The 27,728-nt window shown below is 28.5% G+C and overlaps 3 protein-coding genes across 3 annotated transcripts; 1 reads left to right on the top strand and 2 right to left on the bottom strand.

Moving 5' to 3' along the window:
* Positions 1 to 6,105: 6,105 nt before the first annotated feature.
* LOC8280442 (probable methyltransferase At1g29790) lies at positions 6,106 to 7,530 on the bottom strand. The gene has a single exon (XM_002533426.3). It carries the CDS (start codon positions 7,431 to 7,433, stop codon positions 6,231 to 6,233), a length of 1,203 nt encoding a protein of 400 aa, XP_002533472.2. The 5' UTR covers positions 7,434 to 7,530; the 3' UTR covers positions 6,106 to 6,230.
* A 5,524-nt stretch (positions 7,531 to 13,054) lies between these two features.
* LOC8280440 (U-box domain-containing protein 21) lies at positions 13,055 to 14,602 on the top strand. Its single transcript, XM_002533428.4, has one exon. The coding sequence runs from the start codon at positions 13,138 to 13,140 to the stop codon at positions 14,479 to 14,481; it is 1,344 nt and encodes a 447-aa protein (XP_002533474.1). The 5' UTR covers positions 13,055 to 13,137; the 3' UTR covers positions 14,482 to 14,602.
* Positions 14,603 to 22,918: 8,316 nt separating this feature from the next.
* On the bottom strand, positions 22,919 to 26,946 carry LOC8280441 (receptor protein kinase TMK1). Its single transcript, XM_002533429.4, has 2 exons — positions 24,432 to 26,946; positions 22,919 to 23,689 (listed from the first exon to the last, which is right to left on the bottom strand). The coding sequence occupies exons 1-2, from the start codon at positions 26,755 to 26,757 to the stop codon at positions 23,160 to 23,162; spliced, it is 2,856 nt and encodes a 951-aa protein (XP_002533475.2). The 5' UTR covers positions 26,758 to 26,946; the 3' UTR covers positions 22,919 to 23,159.
* Positions 26,947 to 27,728: the final 782 nt, after the last annotated feature.

Genomic DNA, 27,728 nt, shown 5'->3' with positions numbered 1-27,728 from the left:
ACTGTCAATATATATCTAGTGATGATGAAGAATTACAAAATGCAAAAAAAAGCTTTAAAGCAGTTTAAAGAAAACAAAAAGCATAGACATAAGGCAGCTGTAGGAAATGAAGAAAATCTAATAGGGTAGAAGGAATCAAGCAAGAGAAAGTTAGGTTAAGTTATGGGAATGCATCAGATAAATGGGGCTCTTCAGATGATTATTACAGTCCTGTTACAACTGATGCATCAAATAATGATCACACTGTTAGAAGAAAATCTAAATTTCCAGCATTTTAACCAAATGCTGAAATGATTTCTGTTTGCTTAGGTATGCACCTAAATGGTCCACATCAGTTTAAAAAAGCACTTATCAGATTTATAGTGCAAGAAATGAGAGAGATTAAACTAATTAGGAACACATAAACTGAAGTAAGGGCTAAGTGTATTAAACAAAGTTGTGATTGAATGATATTTGCTTCAAAAGTTACATCCATAAATGTTATCATAGTGAAGACTTATAGGCCTGAATACAATTTTCCCTTAACATATAAGAATAGAAGGATCACAACTAAATAGGTTGCTAAACATTACTTGTATAAATACAAGTTAATAGCATTCATGAGGTTGGTTGATTTGAAGGGATTAATCAAGACAGACTTGAAGCTAGAGATGAGTTTGACAAAAGTAAGAAGAGCAAGGATCATGTGATTATTAAGTTACAAGGTGAACTCAAGAAGGAACTTGCTATGCTCTGGGATTATTTATATGAGATTGAAAGAACCAATGTTGGAAGCACAACATACTTAAAAGTGAGAAGACCCATACCTGAGCAGCTGCCTATTTTTAAAAGCGTATACATTTCTTTTAAATGCTTAAAGAAAGGTCCATTAAGAGGTTGTAGAAGAGTACTTGGGTTGGATGGATATTTTCTAAAAGGTGCAATTAAAGGAGAGATTTTAGCAGCTGTAGAGAAAGATGAAATTAATCAAATGTTTCTAGTAGCTTGGTTGTAGTTGATACGGAAAGAAAAGTGACTTGGAAATGGTTTCTACAAATACTTGTCAAAGTTTTAGAGCTACAAGATATGATGGATGGACAATTATTACTTACCAACAAAAGATAGCTACAATCCTTTCATTGATATTTTAATATATTATGTATTTTTATGTAATTATTAAGTAATTGTGCAATTATTATGTGGTTATGCAGGGACTTTTAGATGCTATTAGTGATATACTCCCTAAGACTGAACATAGGTGTTTTGCTAAACACCTATATCCAAATTGGAAAAAAATGAATGAAGGAAGGCAAGATCTGCAAAAACTCTTTCAGAAGTGTGCCAAGTCTAGTAACATGCCTGATTCCGAGAAGAACATGGATGAAATGAAGAAACTAACACCTTAAGAGTTTGATGACATGTTTAATACTCACCATTGACATTGGTGTAGAGCCTAATTCAATACTCAGGTAAAGTGTGACATAGTTGACAATAACTTGATAGAAGCTTTTAATGAAAAAATTATAAAAGCAAGGACAAATAATATCATCTCTATGCTAAAGGATGTTAAAAGATTGGTTATGACTAGATTGCATAATAATAGGAATTTGACTAATAAATGGCTAGGTGAATTTGGAAATAGGATTAGGAGAAAGATATATAATAGCATAGTTGATAGTGGTAACTGTGAAGTAATTTGAAATGGGAAAGAAGTGTTTGAGGTGGCAGATAAAGGTGATAGTTATATTGTTGACCTTAAAAATCATATTTGCCTTGTAGAAAATGGAATTTAAGGGGCATGCCTTGCAGCCATGCCATTGCTACCATATAATATTTAGATAAAAATCCTAATAGTTATGTGCATAATTGGTTTAGAAAAGATAGTACTTAGAGGCTTATGGACATATGATACAACCATTAAATGGTCTAAAATTCTGCCATGAAACTGAAAAGAGCCACCATAACCACCCCTTATAAAAAAATACCTGGAAGGCTTGCCAAAGATAGGAAAAACAAGGAAGGTGAAATTATAAATGGCTATAAATTATTAAGAAAAGGAAGGGTAACAACTTGTCAAGTATGTTTTGAAGGACATAATAGAAAAAAATGTCTAAGGTTAAAGGATTTCATGAATCAGTCTTGAAACTGGCCTCATATGTAGCCTCAAGCTGAGGCAAACCAATCTTCCAAACCATAAAAACTTCAGGTATTTGTTCATCATTGGTACTTTCAAATTTTTTTATATTGTGATTATGATTGTGATTATGGTTGTGATTGTGATTGTGATTGTGATTATGAGTACTTGTTCATCTATATTTGCAGCCTCATGGTGGGAAAGGGAAGTCTGTGATTGGGAGTTCTACTCCAACAAGAATGAGAAAGGTTGAAATTATTAATTTTCAGCATATATTATAAAATACATTTTGTGAATGTGCTTTGAATGTACTATGAAATACTACTTGTTTTTAGGCTCAAGAAGGTTCAAGTACAAGTGTACTAATAAGTACAACTGTCCTTACAAGTATAAGTGTCCTTAAAAGTGCAAGTGTCTCTACTGTCCCAACAAGTGCAAATGTCCCTTCAACATTTGAATGTTTAGATAATATCATATCATATTCAAGAAAGAGAAGTAGAAGCACATATATTCCAGATTTATGAAAACAACCATCAAGGGGATATAGAGTCTATACTAACATTGGAACAAGACATGTGGTTGTTGTGAAGCTTTCACACTATTACATATTATTGTTAATTTTCATAACATGTGCTGCAACTAACATTCTTTCTATTTTCAGCCTAAGATCAGCACTCAAAGAGTGATTTACAAAGAAGGAATGAGAAGAGTTGGCAATAAACCCGAGCCAAAATTTTGGACAAAAAGAAAATTCAAGAAGTGGGGAAAGAATTTCATCACTGGTTCTCAATTGCAAGTAAATCTGAACAATTTATTTAATTTCTTAAAATTTTTTCTTCCTCAACTTTATCATGTTACTGACTTGCTTCTATATTAGGTTCAAAGATCCAAGAAAATGAGAACACAATCTGCCGAAGTAAAAGAAAAGATTCATGAGGATAGTAACCAATCTGAAAATATTAGTAGAATAAATGACAAAAGAAAGAGGCTCCAAGTTGCAACCAGTCTGAAAATGTTAGCATTGAAACAAGCAAGAGATCTACTCAACCAGGAACAGTGATTGCAAGTCAAGAGTCAATATAACTTAAACTATCGATTTTAACTCAATAGTCCATAATGATATCAAACACTCAATTACATTTCTTTTCTTTTTTTAAAGCCATAAGACTATTTTTATGATGTACTGTACCTTTAAGCTTTAAACTTATTTTGTCAATTTGCCTTGATGGCCTGAATCTTGTAACTTTCATTTCAGACAAGTTTTTATTTTGCTAGATTTGTACTCTTGATGTAAGTTAATAGTGATGTTGGGCAAGTTCTTATCTAACTAGTTTGGAATGAAACACAAAACTTTTATTTTTACAAGTCCGTTGTTGTCATTCTTCATCTTCCTTCTCAATTTAATCCTATAAATTCTTATCTAACTATTATTGTCAAAATTATTCTTTCAGTAATTTCATCAAACATATTACCAACAACAGAAAGTATACAAATATTAAGTATAAAATAGGTCATAATTCCATTACATTCATTAACAAAATCTATTACATTAATCTATTCTAGTCATTACGTTACCAAAATACTAACAGACCTAACTTACATTACCATTAGACTAAACAAACAATCATTTGAATATAAACACCAAAACTGAAAAAATCGCCCATGTCCACAGCCATTTCTCCCTTTTGTAGCTCTTTTGCCTTCGCATAGATCGATCAGAAATTGGAAGATCAATCCACCTGAAAGAATTACATCCTCCATCTTTGCATATCATGAATCTTCTTCTTGGATTTTGATTTGTCGAGGAGGTTTTCATTATGCATCTCTTATTATAAGAACACATATCAACATCCTCATTCATTTTCAACAATCTTAAGAATTTGAACGTAAAGAGAGATGAGATTCAAAGTGACTTTCTTCTCTCTTTGATTTACATATATATATATAAAGGGTTAAAGGTAATATTTAGATATAAATGTCTTTTTAAACATTAAATAGCACATGCTTCTCATGTGCAAAGTAAGTTATTTTCACTTTCTACCAGCAAAGTAAAGTTTTTTGGATCCCAGCGCTACATGTATAATGGTTTATAGGGCAATTAGAGATTTACTTGATGCACACACTGACTTGTTTTCGATTTACCAGTTGAGACACTTAATTGTGACATTTCAAAGTTCAAACACCTAATTGTCATTTTTTGAAAAATTATGACACTACATATGTTGTTATCCCTTTTAAAAATAACTCTGTTAAAAATTTGCAAGCTTCATCAATTGTTAAAGTGGATATTTCTAATGGATTTGGATGCAAGTCCGTCCATAATGGATAGATTAATATGGTCTAATAAGTGTATTTATATAAACTAAACTAAAGAAAAAGTAATAACCATTTAGTAGTTATTAGAGAATATTTTCTACACAAGGACTATTGTAGAGAAAAGAAAAAGGTATTCCTAATTGATATAATGTTATGCATAATGGGCTACATAATCATTCAAGTCCATAATGGGATGGATTAGAATTTTATTTTAATGGGCTCATTCTTTAAGTTGCACTAATTGACCCATTTCAAGTTAATGCACTCTTTTAATTCTATTTTATTATAAGTTTTGTTGTGATGAGAAAAAAAATCTAGAAACGCATTACAAAATATTTTTCTTAGCGTTTCATTATTAGTACTTTCATATTGTATGGAATTGTAGCCGTGGTTTCCAGTTTCATGCATCCTAATATATAACTCTTATTACTTCTATGCTTTCTAGTGGTGAATTTGATGCGAGTTCCTTGATTATAACAACAACCACATCACTGGTACGAGCATATCCACGATTACTAGTCCCCATATTGTGAATACAAATAATAATAATAATAATAAAATAAGCTAATGGAAACTTGCAAGTCCTACATTAAGTGGATGAATAGATTAAATATATTAAAAAATATTCAATAAATTTTAGAATGTATCAATATTTTTATATGTTTATTTAAAAAAAAGTATAAAATTTATAAAATTATATGTTAAGATATTTTTATATAAATCTTAAAAGAATTTTTTCTTATGTAAATTAATATAAAATTTTATAATTTCTACCCAATAAATATATTAAATATTGAAAAGTTAGAATTCACCAAAGTATTAAAAGTAACTTTCTCTTTAAGTTTCAAGGTAAGGTAAATATTTTTCCAAAGTTCCATTGTGCCAATATGAACTGAAAAAGAAATACAATACGATTGATACTCTGTTAGTTAGAATTGAGAAAGTTCTGATCAACTTATCAAAATAATTGATTCCCATATTTCGTACTTATTTAATTTTTATTATAAAATTTTAATTTATATTTTATTTTAATTATTTAATTTTAGTTATATTTTACTTTAATTATTTTTGTGAATGAAAATTTTGACGCATCGCAAAAATTAGTTAATCTATAAAGAGTAATTAAAAGAAAAATAATAATATATCAATCTTTTAATATTAAAATAATTAAATTATAACTAAAATTGAAATAGAGTGATTAAAATGAATTAAATTAATATTTTATATTTAAAATAAAATTAAATACAAAATAGAATGACTATTTAAATTATTATTTCTTAAATTATTTATAAATATTATTTTGACAGATAATTATTTGTAAATATTAGTGGAAGTTTATCACATATTCATAAAAATCATATTAAATTTCTTTTATTTAGTTTAATTCTATGTCTTTATTTATATATTAAATCTATAAATATTAATATAAATTTATTAGTTATATATAATTAAGTATAATCTATGATGATTAATTCTATTTAAATGTATATATAAAAATATATATGTAAGTACATATATATTTTTTTATATATATACATTTAAATAGAATTAATCATCATACTAATATTGTATAGTTAAGGGAGGAATTCAACTTTTAGATAAAGAAAAAAAGTTAATGAAAATCCTTTACCAAATAATAATGGGAAAAAAATAAATCAAGAATTGTAAACCAACTCTAAAAAGAAAGGACTCCGTATTTCTCAATTAATTTTTGGGTAAACGTAAAATCCAGTGGATGTAACTCAAAATGAAGAAAGAAAAATTTCCTATAATTTAAAGACTAAGAATACAGGAAACTAAATCACCAAGAATTCTTCAATGGCTTCTCTAACAAAGCAGAAAGGTACATCTCCCTAAGCTCTGGGCCACGATCAAGCTTCCTCCCAACAACCCATTTCAACTTGTTGAATCCAATACTTTCAATAACCGGTGCATAAACTTGCTCTAATTCCTCACCAACACAGAAGAAATGATCAAGCCAAAACAACCCACCAGGCCTAAGAACCCTATAGATATCAAACATCAAGAAATGAAGCGAAGTTGTTGGAATCCAGTTGCTTAATACATGCATAGAATGCACTATATCTAATGTATTATCAAAGAAAGGGAGTCTCTGCGATATGCTTATGTACAGAGGCACAACCCCTCGTGATGCTATGAAGTTATTGAATGGACCATTCAAGTTCATGGATGTTGTCACGATTGTTATGTTTCTGTCTCTCATTCTTACAGCGAATGTTGCAACTCCACCACCAATGTCGAGCCCAATTCGTATCGTGCCGGGTTTCTTTGTTGCTAGTACTTCATCAATGGCGAAGTCTAGTGATCCTGCATTACTTTGTTTTGATGCCCAACGTGCCTTTTCCCTTCCTTCAAGATCAAAGCAATCTTTGCAGTCGTCAAAACCCTTTTGTGTTCGGAATCTGTTGATGAGACATGTATAGCCTTTGCATGTGTAAGCTGTCCACACGACTGAAGAATCTGGAGGCGTAGTCCATAGACTTGTAGGCAGAGGATAGGGTTCGTCGTAATTAGGCTGTGCAGCGGGGCGGCAACGGCGGCGGGGGAGAGGCTCACAGCCCTTGAGGAGGAGCTTTTGAGCTAGAAGTTCGTCATCTGGGCATGACCCGTTGACCTTGTAGTTCATGTAGCGGTTGAGTTCATTAGAAAACAGAGTGCAAGATTGGCCTACTGGTGGATAGATTGTGTCCGAGTCAAAGTTTGTGTTGAAACCAAACGGAAGAAGTTGGCCTGAAGTGAAGGCCAAGAATTCAGATGGGAGGTCCAAACTTGTCTGAGAGGTAGCAGCAGTGGTGATGGTGGCCGTGGTGGAGATAGCAGTAGCGGCAGCGGTGCTGGTGGCGGCTGTGAGGGGGTTGAGAGAGCAAGAAGAAGAGGAGTAGAAGGTGGAGGAGAGGAACAAAGTAAGGAGATTAGTAGACAAAAGAAGAAACAGGAAGAAAAGATTGGTGGAGATAGACTTGGGTTTATGAGGTGATTCCATTTTGGACTTGTGATTGCTTTTGATTAAAATCACTTTGAGATGAAGTAAAATGTATCACTAGGACCAAGTGGGCGTCTTTGTTTCAAGTTTATCTACATTCTCATAAAAGAGATTAAGTAGATAGACTAAATAAATTAACAACATTAGGGAAGGGTTTATATATATATATATATATATTTGTAGAAATCAAAGAAAGAAAGAAGGACTCATATGTAAGTCACTGGAAGGAATAAATAATAGCCAACACTATTTTATAGTTTTTCTCCAAAGTTCCAACTCATAGGGTCAACAATGATTTTTCTACAGCAAGACCAACTTCATAAATTTTAATCTATACTATGATTTGGTTTTATATTAGAAAACCAAGATCCCTTAAATGTGTATTTAGTATACTAGTACATATGACATTAAGTGGTAGGTAATTTGACTTAATAAATAAAATGGAAATATCTCAAGTTTAAATTTTGAAAATTTTTAAATGAGCTCAGTTTATCTTATAGGACTATAAATTTTTCACTATAATTATATTGCATAGCTATAGTTAATTAATAGTAGTTCCATACCACCAAGTCTTTTATCAATATTTCTATAGGAATTTAATTATTTTTGTAGTGAAAATTATAAAGACAAAAAGAACTTGTAATCCAAATCTATAGATACAAAATTAATTTTTCGAATTAACTTATTAATTATATTATTTTATTTTATTCAAGTATCATATAACATATATAGCACTTTTTTTAATAGTAAATATAATTAATATGTTAATGTATTAGGTTAGAGGGAAGGAAAATTTTCCTTTTTATAAAAAAAAAAAAAAATGAGTCACTACATTTGAAAATGAAATCTCTTGAATTTAAAATCTCAATCTCCAATATTAAGTGCCTGGTTGCTAAACTAAGTCCCTGTTCAGTTCCGCTGATGAATGTAGCTGGTGGTTGATAGCTGATAACTGATAAGTTAGATTGTTTAGTAAAATTTTACTAATGATTGTTGTTAGTATGTTAAATGACCATTGAGAGTATAATCTATTTTAAAATATATTTTTATTTATTATACTATTTTCAATAATATAAATTAATAAAAATAATTTATAATTATTAAAAATATTATAATTTTAAATATCATAATTATTAAATATTTTCATTATTTAATTATTAAATATAATTTTAAAATAGTAATTAGTGTATTATAAAAAAATAATTATATAAAATCAACTTAAAATAAATTATTATTAATAAATTTTAATAAAGATAATATTGTCTAAATAAATAAATAAAAGAATCAAACTATCTATAAACTGATAAAAAAAATTAAAATAGAACTGATACTATGAGCAACTGATTGGGACTAAACGAACAATCAACTGCTGATTTTTAAATTTTTATAAAACACTTTAATATAATTATTGGACGACAAACAATTATAAACCGCACAAAACAGACGAACCAATCACCCTGTACATCCTAATGGTTTAACACATTAATTAACACATTTATGATGGGAGTGTTATGTCTAGAAGCAACCCAAATTTCCAATATGTTTTTGTACAAAGTTTAACAAGTCATAATAGCATGGCAAGTACTCCTGCTGCATGCTCTACAACTTGTGAAGGTTAATGAGTGAGTGATGCACATAAATTATTGATGCAAGTCCAAGTTGATAAAGTATAATGTAGTCTTTTTAGAATACCAAAGATTCGTTGAATTTTGTAATGGCTCGTCCATTTATGAATTCCATGGATTTCCCTTCCCTTGTTAGATCCGCATTAGCAGGTAGCATATGCATTTAATTGGGATGCCATTAAAAGCTTAAAAGTCTTCTTTTCTTGTTATAGGGATCCTCGCTCAAGCGCCACCATTCACATGCAAATCCGGGATTTTTGCTTCCACTCCATTAGTCTCAATGGGAATAGGTGCAAGTTTAGCTCGATTTGGCTATTATGAGGCTTTTAAGTTTTATTTACATTTTTAGAAATAGGAAATTTAATTAGTTTTCATTAATAGAATGGTATATTTCTTCTAATTGGGCTATTAAATGCATTATAAAAACTTATTAATTATAGTACATGTCATTATACTAATCATTTACTCCCTCGATTTCATACTTACTATTACATTTTAATAATTCACTTGAATTAAGAAAATATTTAACAAATTGAGCAAAATTAACTAAATTGAACTAAATTACCGTTCTATGGATATTATAAAATTTATTATACTTGTTCCATTGTAAAGACAAAATAAATTAATATTGCATTAGTTATATACAAGTGATAGATAATTAAAATTTTTTTAATTTGAAAGAGAGACGATTAACATGGAATGGAGTTCATCTTTTCATATCTAATCATAGTATAAGCATTAAAATGCTATCTCACTCAATGTGATCCTTGAACTTTATACTAAATGTCAAATTATATAAAAATAGATTTTATTGAGTTAAAGTAAAATTCTTTAATTTTAACATAAATTATTCATATTGTTTAATAAAATAATTAGATAATATTTTTAATTAAAAATTTTAAATTAAATAATATTATCAAACTCATTTAAAATTATACTTTTACAAAAATAGAATAAAATTTTATATTTTAGCATTATTTCTCCAACATGTAAATTACAGGTATGAAATCTATTGATGTTTCTAAATTTAGAATAATTTCTTTAGTGGATCTTTGATTTTAAAGTCTTATTTTATAGTTGTAATCTTGTCGTTACTCCTCTATTGGAGTTGCGTCGCAAGCATTTTTTAAATAATGAATGAAATTTCGTTACTATTAAAGAAAAAAAGAAAAATTAATAATAAATTCAATACAATGTTATATAGTTCAAAATTGATAGATAATATGCCATATGGTAAATATTCATCAATTGACTCGATTAAATCATCAAAAGAATTCTTACAAGAGTGATTAATTTTAAATTAAAGCTAAAACAAACTCAAGAAATTTATACTTGTAAAGAAATTAGATACTCAATTGAGTTCTCATCCTGATTTATTGTCATTCTATTTTAAATATTAATATTAGAACTTAAATTGAGTCCAATAAAATCAGACTTCATCTAAAGAAAGTTTTTTAAGTTACATTTAATCCAAGTATAACTTAGACCTAATCAAAAAAATTCAAAGCTAAGCAAAGATAACTTGTGGCCGAAAAGAGGTTTTCATGTTGGCCGAACTTTGTGGTTGACAGAATGGATAGGATCAAACCCCTATGAGCCCAGCCAAATCCAGCATAATATGACTTGGCCCTGCTCGAAGAATACCATAACGTTCTGTTTGGTTAATACAAATTGTACAAAATTTTGTAAAATTTATTGGTAAATTTAATGTTTGTGTGCTTCACTAAAATGAAAAACTTATTTAAAATTTCACATAATTAAATTTAGAAAATTGGTTATATAATTAAATTAAATTTTAATAAAATAAGTGGAATGAGAAGAAGCAAGGCAATAAAGGAACAAACAACCATGACTGCCACTCAAGCTCCTTAAATTAATTTAAACAGTAGATTCTCTATACCCTCACCAGCAACCATCAACAAACAGTGTCTCACAGGACCTCTGCTGGTGAAGGGTCCGGCCCTTATAAAACCAACAAACCCGATCACCAGTGGCCACATGAGGTACATGCAACACATCAGCAACAACATTAGCAGAGCAATTAACAATAGAAGCTCAACTGATCACTCAACTGATAGTCCCGAACCCATATATATTGATAGCCACCGAAAACAGTAGTATTATCCTAAATGACAGTATAATCCCTCAGATCTTGGAGAGCACAAGTAAGAATCTTAAAAAGGATTTAAATGCCTTAATAGGAAGTCATCCCAAAGTTAGAGGAATACCTATCAAATAAGGAACATTAATCCCTTTTCCAAACTAAAAAGTGGACAATTCTATGCTCTATTATAAAGGAAATTCTAGTAAAAACTAACTCATTCACTCCAGTACTCAGAGATTCTCTCAACTATCAAATTAACTTCATAGTTGGAGGATCGTTAGGCAATGATCCAATATTCACTTAATTAATATTTGTCTTACAAGTTCGTCTTCAGATTGCTATTATATTTATGGGATCCATCATGCACAACAAAAACAAAAGAGATTAGAAGTTAGCTTCTGGTGACTTGACCCTTTTCCCAAAACCATAATTTAAGGGTCCTATTAATGGTAAACAAGACTTGGGTTCTATGGAGAGAGAGTGAGTGAGTGAGTGAGTGACTTTTTTCTTTTATTAATTATTTTTCTTAAGTACAGCTGGATTGCCCCCCTTAAAATCATATGCTAATGAATCTCTGAATTTTCCGAATTGCACCATATAATAGCTACCTAATTGTCATAAGTAGACCAACTAATTACACATGCAGCATCACCAACATTTTCTACCTTTACTTTATTTTTTGTTCATTTTTCAAAATTGATTTTCTTTTGTTTGAAAAACCTAAAGATAAATTGCTCTCTATCACCACATCTTCAGCATCCATCAAATTTAATCACATATTTCAAATTGCCAGGAAAAAGATAATTTGAATACCATTTTCCTCAAATGGGAAGTAGCTTCTTTTTGTTTTTCAGAAAGTTGGCAAAGATTTCTTGGAATTGTAAATTTAGAACCTTCTTCCTGAGCACATGCACCTCAGTTTTACATAATATAGTCTTTCTTTTAATTTTCATGTGATTCTTTGTATGTAAGGATTGCTAAAATTGCTTAGTAGCTATCCATAATTGAAAAGGAAAGGAAAATTCCTGATAAAAGAAAGTTATAGTAATCAAAAGAAAAAGAGAAAAAGAATATAAATATCAAATAAAATAAATTCCTTAAGTTTTGTAAACAATGCATAGGATGAACATGTCCTCTATTGCAAATTTACAAATTTCTTGTCCAACTAACATTAACAAGTGGTTAGTTTTACTTTCCAAGATTTTGAAAATTATACTTATATTGATTTTGCTTTCCATTTTGACTCTCTTTTGAACTTCTGTCTCTGCCCCTGGTATTAACCTTTTACTAGGTACCCATAACTGTAAAAAAGAAAAAGAAAAAAGAAAAAAGAGAAGCTGTACTGATAAAAAGAAAAAGAGAAAAAGCATAAATGCAATGAAAGGGTAAAAAAGTCAGAAATGGAGGACTGGATAAAAAGCACACTAAGTTTAAGAAAGACAAAATATATTATTAAATTCTTGTATCTTTTATTTTATTTTTATTTTATTAAACTTTTACACTTTTATTTTGTTAAGAAATTTTATATATATTTTATAAAATATTTATTTATAGTATTAAATTTTTATTTTCTGATTAAAAATTATTAAATTTATAGTAATTTAAAAATATAAAAATTTAATAAAATAAAATAAAAATTAAAAGACTTGATAAAGTAAAACTGAAAATATGAATGATTTAGAAACTGTATTTTACCTAAAAAAGAATAGCAGTCTAAGGCCGGTCACTTGGTTTACCGACTAAATACGACTGTAGACTTAGTCAGCCGTCAAATATTCAACGGTCAATATTCCAATATTTACAACCCTAAACCAAACAAATCTTCCAATTCGTCACATTCTCTTCTGTAATCCTCTCCTAAACGTATTTTTCTTTTGACCCGCCATTTTCCATATATAAACCCCACACTAACTCTTCTCCATAACCAAGAAAAAGAAAAAGAAGAAAACCCACATACCCACCACAATCCAATAAGATGATGCTATCTTGGAGAACAAGAAGAGCTGCTGCCGCTGCAAGAAAGAAGAGACTCCAGGATGTCTCCGGCAATGATAACTTGGAGATGGATATCACCGTCCCAGTTCCGACACATTTCCGGTGTCCGATATCTCTAGACTTGATGAAAGACCCTGTTACTTTGTCCACTGGGATCACCTACGATAGAGAAAGCATTGAGAAATGGGTTGAAGCTGGTCATCAGACTTGTCCTGTTACTAATCAAGTCTTGTTATGCTTTGATCAGATACCAAACCATTCCTTGCGCAAGATGATTCAGAGTTGGTGCGTGGAGAATCGTTCTTTCGGCATTGAACGAATCCCGACGCCTAGAATTCCTGTCTCTCCTTATGATGTTTCCGAGATTTGTAAGAGAATTATGGCGGCTACACAACGTGGGGATTTCAAGAAGTGTAAGGATTTAGTTGCAAAGATCAAGAACTGGGGAAGGGAGAGCGAACGTAATAAGCGGTGCATAGTGGAGAATGGAGTTGGTTGTGTTTTGTCAATTGCTTTTGAGTCATTTGCAGGTATATCAATGGAGAAACACGCAGATCTGTTAGTGGATATTTTGTCAGTTCTGGTATGGATGTTTCCATTTGGTGTAGAAGGGAAATTAACGCTAGGATCGATGAATTCTTTACGTTGCATGTTATGGATTTTAAAAAATGGAGATCTCACAGCTAAACAGACTGCAGTATTAGTACTTAAAGAGCTTCTTTCTTTAGATCAAAAGCATGTAAACACATTGGCCGAGATAGGAGTCATTCAAGAACTAGTGAAGCTGATCAAGAAACCAATTAGCCCTTCTGCTACCAAAGCTTCATTAATGGTAATATTCTACATGTTGTCTCCACCATCAATTAGCGAAAAGATTGCATCCACATTAGTAGAATTGGGTTTAGTCTCATTGATTATAGAGATTCTTCTTGAAGGAGATAAAGGGATATCTGAGAAGGCATTGGGTGTTTTGGACCATATTTGTGATTCAAAAGAAGGAAGAGAAAAGGCATATGAAAATGCTCTATTTGTTCCTGTATTGTTTCACAAGATTTTGGGGTCAGATTTGGCATCAAATTTCTCAGTATCAATTCTTTGGAAGCTCTGCAAGAATGACAAAAGAAAGGATGGAGGTGTTGTAGCTGAGGCACTTGAACTTAAAGTAGGTGCTTTTCAAAAACTGTTGATTCTATTGCAGGTTGGTTGTGGAGAAAATACAAAGGAGAAGGTTAAAGAGTTGTTGAAATTGTTGAATCTTTATAGAACAAAGGTTGACTGTCTTGGTTCATCAATGGATTTCAGATATCTCAAGAAGTCATACTGATCTAGTGATTTTTTGTTTCTGTTCTTTTGGTAGGTTAGGAAAGAAAATGTAAGAGGTTATCATAGGACAAAAAAGAAAAGAAAAAACAAAATCCATTCAATTGTACAAATTTTTATTTTTATTGAAGTTATCATATGACAAAACAGAAAAAATAAATAAAATCCATTCAATTGTATAAATTTTTATTTTTATTTACATACAATATAGATATCTATAGAGAAAATAATAAAAAATACGAATTAGAAAATACTAAAATATTGAAAATTACCTATAATATACTTGAAATTTAATATGACAACTAAAAAGGATATCAAAATATATCTAAAATTTTACATCAACAACAATAACTTACTCAAAAATAATAAATAACTTACTCAAAATGATGAACTACATACACTTTATCAATAAAGATTGAGATTCTCTCATGGTCAGTTGAATATGATAGATTATGTTTATAATCTATCATTTTAATTTGAAACTAGCTCAATATCCGGCTTATGGACAGAAATCATTTTATATAAATAAAATATTTATATAAATATAAATATAAATTTATATAAAAAAAACAAAATTGAACTTAAAATATTAAATTTTTAATCGGAATGAACAAATAATTATGAATTATTTTACAAATTGAAAGTTCCATTATTTAAAAATTATAAATTTTGTAATACAATTTTAAATTTTTTTTTAAATTTTTTATTTACTTATATTTTAATTATATTTAAAGATGAAAGTAGAATATATAATAAAAAGTAGTCATTAATAAATTGATTACAGTAATAAAATAGTTTATTGCTCGTTCTTTGAGTAGAAATTATTTTCTACGAATAAAAATATGGCTAATAGATTTCTGAATTTGTCTCATTTTTACAATTAGTCCCACGATCTTAATTTTAATTCAATTAGACTTCTCAATTTTACGAGTTATTAGTTTTAAATCTTTCAATCACATAAGTTTGAATAAAATAATAATATATTTAAAATATAAAATAAGTAAATAAATTTTAGAAAAAAAAGTAAAACAATGAGTTTTAGTTCTCAAATAAAACTTGTCATTTTTTGATATCTGTTAAATATTTCATTGCTTTGTTATTGGTGTGGACAAAACCTGTAAGAATAAAAATAAGAACTTGATAACAAAAAAATGAAAGGATTACAACGATTTATTTTAGTTATTTGAAAAATATATTTTTTATTCTATTTAATAAATTAACAAAATAATTTTAATATACAATAAATAATATATTAGAATTAATGGAACACACTTTTTACAAGAGATTAATCTAAAACGCTTAATTTACATCTAATGAATGATTTTTTAAATATAACAACTCGTAAAATTCATACGCGCAATTGAATCAAAGTTGCGTCTAGGGGTCAATTATGAAAATAAAATAAATTCAATAGTTTAATTATATATTTTGCCTATTATAAGTAACGTCGTTAGTGAGAATATTAATTATTTATTACTACCGTTAGTGTAGTGGTTAAAAATAACAACCCATAAAGTTGAGAAGTCCAATTGAGTTTGTAAAAAGAGAGAAAGCAAGTTCGGACCTTGCTTTCATATATATACTAGCTTAATACACGTCCTTTGGATGGAACTCATTTCATATAAATAAAATATTTATATAAATTAAATTAATATGAACGTTTACAGTATTATTAAAAATAAATTATTTTAAATATAAATATAAATTTATATAAAAATATGAAATTAAACTTTTAATATATAAAAAAATAAAATTTTAAATCGAAATAAATGAATGATTATAAATTATTTTACACATTGAAAGTTCTATTATGTGAGAATTATAAATTTTGTAATACAATTTTAGAAATAGTTTTTTTTTTTAACTTTCTTATTTACTTGTACTTTAATTATATTTAAAGATGAAAATAGAATATATAAATAAAAAATAGTCATTAATAGTAGTAATAAAATAGTCTAGTGCCCATTCTTTAGGCGGAAGTTATTTTTATACGAATAAAATATGATTAAATACATAATGAGTTTCTGTACTTGTCTCGTTTTTATAATTGGTCCCACGATCTTAACTTTAATTCAATTGGACTTTTCAATTTTATGAATTATTAGTTTTAAATTCCTTAATCACATACGTTATGCATGACTATTTTACGCCATCTAAAAACAGGTAAGTTTGAATAAAATAATAATATTTAAAAATATAAAATAATAGCTAAATACATAAATGACTCACTGAACTTGTTTCACTGAACTTGTTTCAACTTTACTAGTTGTTATTTTTAAATCATTCAATAACATACATTAAAGGTGTGTTTTTTATGCCATCTAAAAGATGTCTAAGTCCAAATAAAATAATAATATATTTAAAATATGAAATAAGTAAATAAAGTAAATAAAGTAAAATAATGAGTTTTAGTTCTCAAACAAAATTTGTCGTTTTTTGATATTTGCTAAATATTTCATTATTATGGTTGTTACTGATATGGGCATAGCCTGTGAGAATAAAAAAAAAAATTCATGACAAAATAATTGAAGGATTATAACGGTTTATTTTAGTCATTTACGAAATATATATCTTTTTATTATATTATAAATTAATAAAATATTTTTATTATACAATAAACAATATATTAGAATTTGTGGAACACACTTTTCACACGAGGTTAATCCAAAATGCTTAGTTTTAATCTATGGAAGATTTAAATATAACAACTCGTGAAGTTCATATGCACAATTGAATCAAAATTGAGTTTAGGAGGGCAATTACAAAAATAAGACAAGTTCAATAGTTTAATTATGTATTTTGTTTATTATAAATAACGTTGTTAGTGAGAATATTAATTTTTTATTACTACCGTTAGTGGAGGGGTTAAAAATAACAACTCGTAAAATTGAGAAGTCCAATTGAATCAAAATTGAGTTCGCAAGACCAATTGTAAAAATGGAACAAATTTATATATATATACTAAACGGTTAAAATTTTACTAAAAATTTAAATTTAAAACTTTTAAAATAGATAATTATTAATCAATAGTTAAGATTATACAAGCATGATTATTATGTTTAACTTGAACATAAGAGTATTAAGTCTTAAATGGTATGTTTTAAGTCCTGACTGAACTGAATTTGGTATCTCTTGTTTAAAAGGATTTCTCCAGTCTTAAAAGTTGTAGATTTGTTCAGTGGAGTTAAGAGGAAAATCAAGAAGCAACTGAGATGCAAGTGAAAGAAAACTATTGCCTAGCAACTCTGCTTTTGAAGCTCTGATAGAGGTTTGGAAAAGAAAGAGAGAGGAAGTGAAAAGCCACAAAAAGCCAACCTCAATTGAACGAATATTTTTATACAAAGATGAATCTATATGTCAATTTCTTTTTAATAAAGCAATTAAATTGTAAATAAAATTAAAATTAAGAAATTAAAATAAAATAAATTAAAATTGTTTGTTAACAAAATGAAACTAATGTAAAGTTTAGTGATATTATTTTATTTTTTATGAGGTCCTTATCATTGCCAGCATTCCTTTCTATTGGAAAAAGAAAAAGGGACATTCTCCAGAAAGATTAAAAGAAAGGGTTAAAGGGAATCAAATGATGGGCTAACTAAGTCTCTTAATTTTTGGCTAATATTATCCAACTGTGACCTAAATAAATAAATAAGTGAAAGTGTAAGTATAAGTTAAGGCTTAGGAAAAATTATTTATTTTTTAGGTCAATTTAGCCAGCTTTAATTATAAATAAAATATATCATTTGATTCTCAGTTTAGTAATAAAATAATAGGAAAGATTTTAATAATATAAGAAATGATGCATTTTATTTCAAAAATATGGTGTTCCAAAATTTATTGAAAAAGTACAAAAGATTTTGGAAAGAGTATCTTCGTCTAAAATAGAAAATCTAAAAAGACAAAAGAATAAATTTATATAAATTTACTTGAAATAAATAAACATAAGTAGAATTATGGAATATCACTTTTTGAATCGATTTTAAAACTAAATTCGATAACTATATTCAAAAAGAAAACCAGAAAAAAAAAATCTAAATTTCTTAAGTCACAATTATAAATTGCATAATGTTATTTTATTTGTCTTTAAATTTTTATTTATTCTAATCGATTTTCAATTAATATTGATGAATTCGACGCAAGAGTTTCAAAACTGAATAATCAATCCGAGTTAATTTTAAAAAATTAAATCCGAAAAAATAAAGTAAATAACAAACTCAAAAATAATATTGATCTGTTACAAAAAAATAAATAAAAAAACAACATACATAAAGTTAAACCATAAAAACAACATATAATAAAAATAAACTAAAAATATTGAGTTATTGTAAAAATAAACTAAAAAATAACATATTGAAAAGTAAATTATAGCATAACAGAAAATTAACTAAAAAATAATATACTAGAAGGTAAACCATAATATAATATAAAATAAACTAATAATGTTGACCTGTTGTAAAAATAAATCGAAAAAATATATATTTAAAGATAAATATAGCTTAAAAATAAATAAAACATTATATATTTTAAAATAAAAATATTATTTTTGCTAAAATATACAAAAAGTAAATAAAAAATCATATACACTGAAATAAAAATGTTGATATGTTATAAAAATAAATAAATAATTACATGCTCTGAAATAAGAATATTGATTTATTAAAAAAATAAACCAAACATATAAAAAAATAAACAGAATTTTTTTTTTTATATAAAATTTAATCTCTTCATTCTTAATTTCTTCAAACTTTTAACAATACATTCATGTACTCCTTACAAATAAGTTTCTCGTTAAGACAAAAATATAAAAATAAATTATCAAATATAAAATAACAAGTTTAATAGTATCTTCATTGCACATCCATCTCTGCAAAAAAGAAAAAAGATATTCAATATCTTACTTTTTAAGTCTATTTACTATTAATATCATTAATAAAAGAAAAGATAATTTATATTCCCCACAAAATCTACTCTAATGATAAAAGCAAACTTTTGAATAAAAATTTTAAACACCTCACACCCCATTGTTATCAGGCTGCACCAACTCCTTAAAGCAGCAAATAACAAATGAACTAAGATTGAAATCTGAATTCGGGCATATCAAGTTCTTCTAAATAGCTGAAGTTCAACATTAAATAATTTTGACTTCAAATTCAATAATACATCATTTAACAATTTATATGCAACTTTAATGTAAAATGATCATTTGGATCAACTTTAAATTTTCAACTTTACCATACAAATAAAAATAAAATAATAAAATAAATAAATAAAACAATAAAAATAACCAATAAAATAATATACTAAATAATAAAAAGTGAGGTATAATATAAAAGACAAGAATAAACCAAAAACAACCAATAATGTACTAAATAATAAATAAATTATACTATAACCTAACATAAAAAAAAATCAAAATCAAAATAAAAGAAACAACATACTAGAGAATAGATCAAAAATAATATATTGAAAAATAAAACCATAGAATGATACAAAATAAGAAAAAGAGCTAAACCCATAAACAATAAATAATAAAGAATAAGGAAAACTTCAGTAAACTATCTCGTAATTCAATGTATTTTCACTTTAGGATTTGTGGTTTACTTTTTGTCATATTGATATTCTGTAAATATAGTTGTTAGCAAATAACAACTAAATTACATAACACCGTTAGCAAGTGTTAACATAGCAGTTGGAAGAACAATAGCTATTGTATGCTATGTCAGAATCTTTTAGTAGTATTATGCAATTTTTAGTTATTACTTGCTAACAGTCATGTTAATAGGATATTAAATTAAAAAAAAAAACTGCAAACCCTAAAGAAAAATATGTTAAATTACAAAATAATTTAATGGAGTTTTTCCTATAAAAAAACTATTGTATAAATAAAAATATCTATAAAAAATATAAACAAACAAAAGACACAACAGAATAAATTATAGCATAACAAAAAATAACTGGAAAACAATTAATAGTAAAATCTGTCAAATGAACAATAAATACTTTCTACATAAATAATCTAGACAATAAAATAAATATTTTAAAGAAAATATAAAAAAAATAATAGCATACAATTCTGAAATAATTTTTACATATTAAATTAAATAAGAGTAATTATACATTAATCGACTTCACAATCTAAAATCATATGGTTATATTGTTGTATTGAAAGAAATATAAAAATAAAATTACTTAAAGTCAAACAAAAGGGATGAAAAAATTATCAAAAAAAAATTGAGAAACCAAAATTTGCATATAAAAAAAACTAAGAGTAAGTGATTGCAATAATGGAGAAAAGAATAGTTTAGAATGGAGAAATTATGAATGAAAATGAAGGAAATAAGGAAGAAAATTAAAAACAATAAAAATATCAAAAATTAAAAACAATGTAAAAAAGAAAAATGAAAATATAAAAAAGATGTATAACTAAGCTATAGTAAAAAATAAAACTTTTAAATATTAGCATCAAAGAAAATTAAGCATAATGACAAAACATCACAAGTCTATAACAAATGAACAAAGTAGTGAAATGTGGTGTCTATTTTACATTTTAATTTATAGAAAAATAAATATTTACAAATTTAATATTTTAATTTTTTCAACCCAATATTTAAATTTTTTTCCAATAAATTATTTGAATCTATTAATTTATTTATGTTATAATATTTCTTACAAATTTTATAAATTAATATAATAATTTAACTACTATTTTTTATTCCTTTTGTTTTTATTCTTTTCTTATTTCCTTTTTATTTTTTATTAAAATCTTTTTAGCACTAAAGAAATGGTGGATTAATTTTTATTTTATATTTATTTTTTTAAGAACATGGCTCATTACTTTTTATTTTTAAAAATAATATTGTTTTAAAAATAATTTAGTATTTATTTATTTATTTTTATTTTTTTTTGAAGAGAAAGAATGTATGTTTTTTATTTTTATCAAGGTAAATATAAAAAAATAAAATACTAAAAGAATATTAATTATTTTTTATTTGATGAATAACATATTAAAAATTTTCTGTTTTCTAGTTTAATTTTTTAAAAAATAAATAAAAATTTAAATAAAATATTATTAAAAATGGATAAAAAAGAATAAGAAAAGAGAAAAAAATATAAATAGTTTTAATAATAAAATTTAAGTTGATGGACTATTAATTTGAAAAATTGATTAAAAATATGATAGTAAATATATTTAGTGGAATGAAATATTTAATTGAATAAAAAATAATTTATAATTTTCTAGGAAAGAAAGGGAAAGAAAAGAGTGAAGAAGAAAAGAAAAGGATAAAAGAATGGTGAATAAGATGGGAAGGGACAGATGGAAAGCATGTGAAAGGGCAGACAAGTACAGCCTAACACACTCACATGCCTCCGACCGCATCAACAGCCCCACACCTCACTCTCTCTCATGCCTTTCTCATTTTCATCCATCTTTTATTTCTTTTTATCTTTCTCTTCCTATTATTTTATTCTTTTTCCTTTTGTTTTTTAATTTACCATTTTATACTATCATTCAATTAATACCCATATTTAACAGTGAGATATATATAAGAGATTAGAGTTCTTTTTTATGCGTGAACCATTCTTTTGATATATAAATTGACACATCATATTTAAATTTATTTATAATTAGATAATTTATTAATAATAAATTATTTTTTATTAAATAATAATTTTATATTATACTAATTAATGAATTAATTTTTAATTAAATAATATTTTAATATTATATGACTAATACGTTAGTTTTTTCTAATTATAGAATTATTTCAAATACTAGAAATTAACAATATTAATTATATTTATAATATCAAAAATCAATTAGTAAATAATTTTATAATATCACATTAATAAAATTTTAAGATGTTAAATTTTTTTTAAAAGCAAGTAAAACCATTTGATTCATTATTATTATAAAATATATATAAAAAATATATAAAAAATTTATTAAATTTATACTATAATTAAAATAATAATAATAATCGTGCAGAATAGCTAGTTATATTAAATTCAGATTCCGTTCATTAGTAACGCTAAATATTAGAAAATAAATTTGTAAGAATATTGAACTGTGTGGCGTCCTTGTTTTTATTACTATGAATTATTGAAGTAGTAATCAGATATTGGTGCTATATGTTCTATTGGTGAGAACTTAAATTCTTGAAAATGAAGTCTTTGAGACTTATAATGTAATTGGAAAAAAATGATTTTGTTGGACATTTCACATAGTTTTCATACATCTTTTTTCTCTCTACATGGAAAAAAGAAAAAGCTTTGAACCAATCAGGGGCTTTTCTTGATCTGCTTTGGATTGTGTTGTTGACAGGTTTTAATATTTTTCATTAGTAGCAAATGATCTTCCTCTTAGTTTGGGGATTGTAGGAAATGGTTTTTCAATTCCTACAAGGAAGAAGCTTGGAAGAGATCAGGAAAATCACAGGAAATGAGAAATCGTTTGTTTAGTGTCGAGGCCCTCATTTCATTGCGTTATCAGAATCTTTTAAGTATGTGAAACAAAAAAATCGATTACAACAAAATGGGAAGAGTCTAAAAACATGAATGAACTAGCAGTCAGGTACTATTGTTCCCCAAAAATAAATAAATAAATAAATAAATAAAAAAGCAAATAAGAAGCAATGGAATTAACATAGAAAAACCACCACCGTAATTTACAGCTTCAACTCCTTATCTCCCATCTGCTGATGTAAACGAGGCGCCAAATCCACCCGGCACAGCAGGTATACTGGTCTGGGTATTGTCTATGCTGCGGCTGTAAAATGTAGATGGAGACTCCATATTGCTCATACCTTCAAATGCTTGCCATTTCTTAACTACTTGTGGCAAGGACAAGTCGAGATCAATGCCATATACGTCTTCGGGGTATTGGTCGGATGGTTTCCACAGCTCCACCAGAGAAGATAATACATTAACAGCATGCCCCATGTCTGGCCTTTGATATGGCTCCCTTGCGCAGCAGTGACCTGCTAGCTCAGCAACGGTGCTGACACTGGCAAGGGTTTCCTCATCGACATCAATTGCAGGGTCAATGGCCTTGCGGAAAGAGTCCTTGTTTATGTGCACCCTGCGGAACCAAGTCACAAGATGCATGCTTTCCTCGGGCTGGCTATCGTCAAGAGCTTTTCTACCGGTTATCAGCTCCATCAGTATCACTCCAAAGCTGAAAACATCAACTTTAGTTGTCACCCGACCAGTAACTGCAATCAGATCACCAGCAAGAGCTCAAAGTTAAAAACATCTCAAGAAGAATAAAAGAAAAATAGAAACATAGGCTATGTGCTGAAATAAAGTCTGATGCAACTCAATGACTAAATCCATAACAAACTGGTGAGGTTAAGAAAATATAAATATTCAAAGACCTTTGAATTTGATCATAGCCTAATGTAAAAAAAAAAAAAAAAAAGGGAAAAATTGCAATCACAAAATTAAGATGGAGTTGTTTGTCAGTTTATGTAATTTGAGCATGTGATAATTAACAGCATTATTTCGAGGAAGAAAATTGAAAGCATAGTTAGAATGATGCCAAACAGTACTTAGAGACCAAGCATGTGTTTGGTTTTCAATGATAATTACTTGGGATTAAACTGCGACCACCAACTCACTCATTGATGGTCCTAATAAGAAGGTGAAGAAGCATGATGTACAGACCTTCTTGTGCTACATGAAGACATAATTTACTACTTATAGTGTTATAAATGCATTTTACATTATAATTACTCCAACTGCACTTGCTACTACTAATAGAAGTAGGAACCCAACATATGGCAAAATGCAAGAAAATTCAAAGAAATAGCAATTTGCTTAAACTAACGAACTCCCCAATCAGCCCAACACAAACTAGAATTCCGTACACAAATTCCAAAAATATTTGAAGTATCGCTTCACATTAAAAGAATCGTAACCTGATGTAAGGGACAAAGAGACTAGAGCAAAAGTTACCTGCATACTCTGGTGCCAAGTATCCAAAAGTTCCAGCAATTCTAGTCTCAATTGAACCTTTACCATCTGGTGCAAGGCGCACAAGACCAAAATCTGCGACCTTGGCCCTCATATCATCACCAAGAAGAATGTTTGAGGGTTTCAAGTCTCTATGTATAAAACTTTGATGTGCCAAACCATGCAAGTACTCAACACCCCTTGCCACATCCAAGGCTATGATCAACCTCCTTGTCCACTCTAGGGGTTTTAATCCATCGTCTGCCCAATGGAAAAGATGCCTACTTAATGCCCCTTGTGGCATGAATTCATATACAAGAAGTTTCTCATTGCCATCCAAGCAGTAACCAAGAAGAGCAACAAGATGGCGGTGTCTAACCTTATTCAAAACAGCAATCTCTGATTTAAACTCAGCTAGCCCCTTCCCACTGATGACCCCAGATTCCATTCTCTTGACAGCAATCTTTGTGCCATCATGCAACTCGCCCTTATAGACCTTTCCAAACCCTCCTTGCCCTAATAGATTATCCTCGCTAAAATTGTTTGTGACGTTCCTTAAAACTTGAATAGAAATTACCATGTTCCCTGATTCAACCATTTGAATGTCACCTTGCTCGCTTGCAGGAAAAGTATGGGTCTCACTAATTGCACCCACACTAACACTTGAGCCAGCAACCGTTATCTTTACACTCTCATTATCGGATCCAGAATGGCGAGGATGGATCACCATTGCATTTGGGCTTTGCACTTTGCTAAACCGCTTTTGTTTCTTCTTATAAATGCAGAAAATCAACAAACCAATCAAGCTTATCACAAATACACCCCCAATTACAGAGAACAAAATTACTCCAATATTACTGGAAGATTTCTTTCCACCATTTCCAGAATTGCCACTTCCGGAACCTGTACCTGCCATCGTAGCTCCTGATGGTGAACCTGGAGTAGTAGAAGTATTGACATCCTTCCCAATATCTGGATTACCATTAGTATTCATCACCACATTACTCTTAAAAGTTGGAATTTTCCCTGAAATTTGATTGTTTGACACATCGAGTTGCTTAAGTGCAGGCAAGGTAGTAAGCTCCTGGGGAATTGAACCAGTGAGATTATTATTATCAAGAACCAATCTTTGCAGCGACAAAAGCATAGCAAACTCAGGTGCAACTGTTCCTGTAAGACCCATCTTTTGGAAGTTGACAACAGTAATGTTCCCTCCAGTACAAGTGATTCCAACCCAATCAGCACAAGGATCATTTCCTTTCCAACTCTCAGCGAACCTTTGTGGGTAACCCACAGATTTTGCAATCAGAAGCAATGTCTTAACCCTGGAATCGCAGTCACCGGGACTTGGCAAACAAAAACTATTCGAATCCGCAGTCAAATCCACAGAAACCAACCTTTTAAATACCGGCATTGGTCCTTGAAATAAATTATTTGACAAATTCACAGCCTTCAAAGACGCGAGAGCCGTCAAAGACAAAGGAATAGGACCAGTGAATGAATTATCCCTTATACTCAAAACCTCCAAATCTTTCAAACCCGAGAAGTCCGGTAAAGGACCCGAAAACCCATTAGAGTGCAACCAAACATCCTTCAACAAAGTCATGTTCTTTATAACATCAATACCACCTGTAAGCTTGCCTTTACTCGTCTGCCCATTAAGCCACAAAGACTGAATTTGTGACCCAGAAAAGGTACCAGGCAAGCCACCTTGAAGCTCATTCAAAGCCAAATGAAGAATCGTTAACCCCGGAAAAGAATCCGGGCCAAAAAAATCCGGAATTGACCCAGATAAATTAGCAGAATTTGCAGAGAAATTTTGCAAAGCAGAAGCATCTTTAATACTTTCCGGGATTACCCATGTAGAAAACGGGTTATCATCAATCTCAACAGATTGCAGAGAAGACAAACCAGTAAAAAAATCACTAGGAATTGAAGTAAACTGATTACCACTTAACATAACAACTAGAAGTGAAGCTAACCCTTTCAAAGTAGGTAAAGGACCTGAAATGCTGTTCCATTGAAGCTCTAAACGTTCAAGTTGAGTAAGGTTTTGAAGATTAGAAGGAAGTGTACCTTCAAGATTTTGCCTACCAATTTGGATCCGGGTAACCCGTTTTTCATCAGAACAAGTAACATGTTTCCAGTTACAAGGATCCGGGTCAGACCAGCCAAGTGAATCAGGTACATTGAGACTTTTCCTGAGTGCAAACATAACTGGAGCATCTTCACTAGGGCTTCCTTGACAACTTACATTTACAAAGAACGAACAAAACCCAGATAGAAAAATGAGTAAAGATTTGAACTTGATGTAAACTCTCTTCTCCATTTTCAGGGAGAGAGAGAAACAAGAAAGAGAAGTTGTTATATTATGAGTGTGCTTCTTTTGTTATTGGGTTTTCAGCTTTTCAATAGGCAAAAAAAGTGCATAGGTAATAACAGAAGTGGGTAGCTAAGGTGTAAATGATGGGAAAGCACATGGGTGAGAGGGTCCCAACTCCCAAAAGAGAGAGTTAGATAGAGAATCAAAAGGCTGGCAATGGCTGTAAGAGGAAGGAAAACTTGGTGGCTTTTTATATGGGTTCTTTGTATTGTTTTTGGGTAATATATTTTGTATTGTCGTATCTTCAAGCATTTGCATGTGTTATTGTGTTCTTTACAATTTCAATTAATATCTTTTATTGAAAATCCTCAATAGAAAGTTCAGCTTTTCTTCTGTTCTACTTTCTTTTTATTTATAGCAAAAACATGGAAATGGGTGTGATGTGGCAGATGATGATAAGAGGGGAAGAGTGAACAGTATGGATGCACATGGGCTCTTCTTGACTATTTTTTAGTTGGAATTTTTAAGGAAATAAATATAAAACAAAAATCATATTTCTAAATTTGTGGCTGTTTTCAAGAAAAATATATATATATTTGTGGTCTTTATTCCCATGATCTCCTCATACAAGATATATACTAATATTTCAATTCAGGGTCTTTTCTTTTTATAAAAATTTAAATCTTTAAAAATCTAAAGTATCGGCACTTATAATCTTTAACTTTTATAATCTTAAAATTTATTATTTTTAATAGATAAATTTTAAAATCTTATTTATTATATTTAAATCTTTATTTTTATATTAAAATTACATAAAAATTTATAATAAATTAAATCGATTTACATATTTTAATATTATGAAACTTATTCATATAATCTTAGCTTTTAATTATTAAATTTTATTTTTTAAAATATATTAAATATTTATATTAAAATCATAATTAAAGTAAAAATTAAAAATTTAAATAAAATAGTAA

The sequence above is a fragment of the Ricinus communis genome, chromosome 5 (assembly GCF_019578655.1).
Source record: "Ricinus communis isolate WT05 ecotype wild-type chromosome 5, ASM1957865v1, whole genome shotgun sequence".
Classification (NCBI taxonomy): domain Eukaryota; kingdom Viridiplantae; phylum Streptophyta; class Magnoliopsida; order Malpighiales; family Euphorbiaceae; genus Ricinus; species Ricinus communis.
Note: the sequence above shows the minus strand (reverse complement) of the source record. Positions and strands in the feature narration are given on the sequence as shown.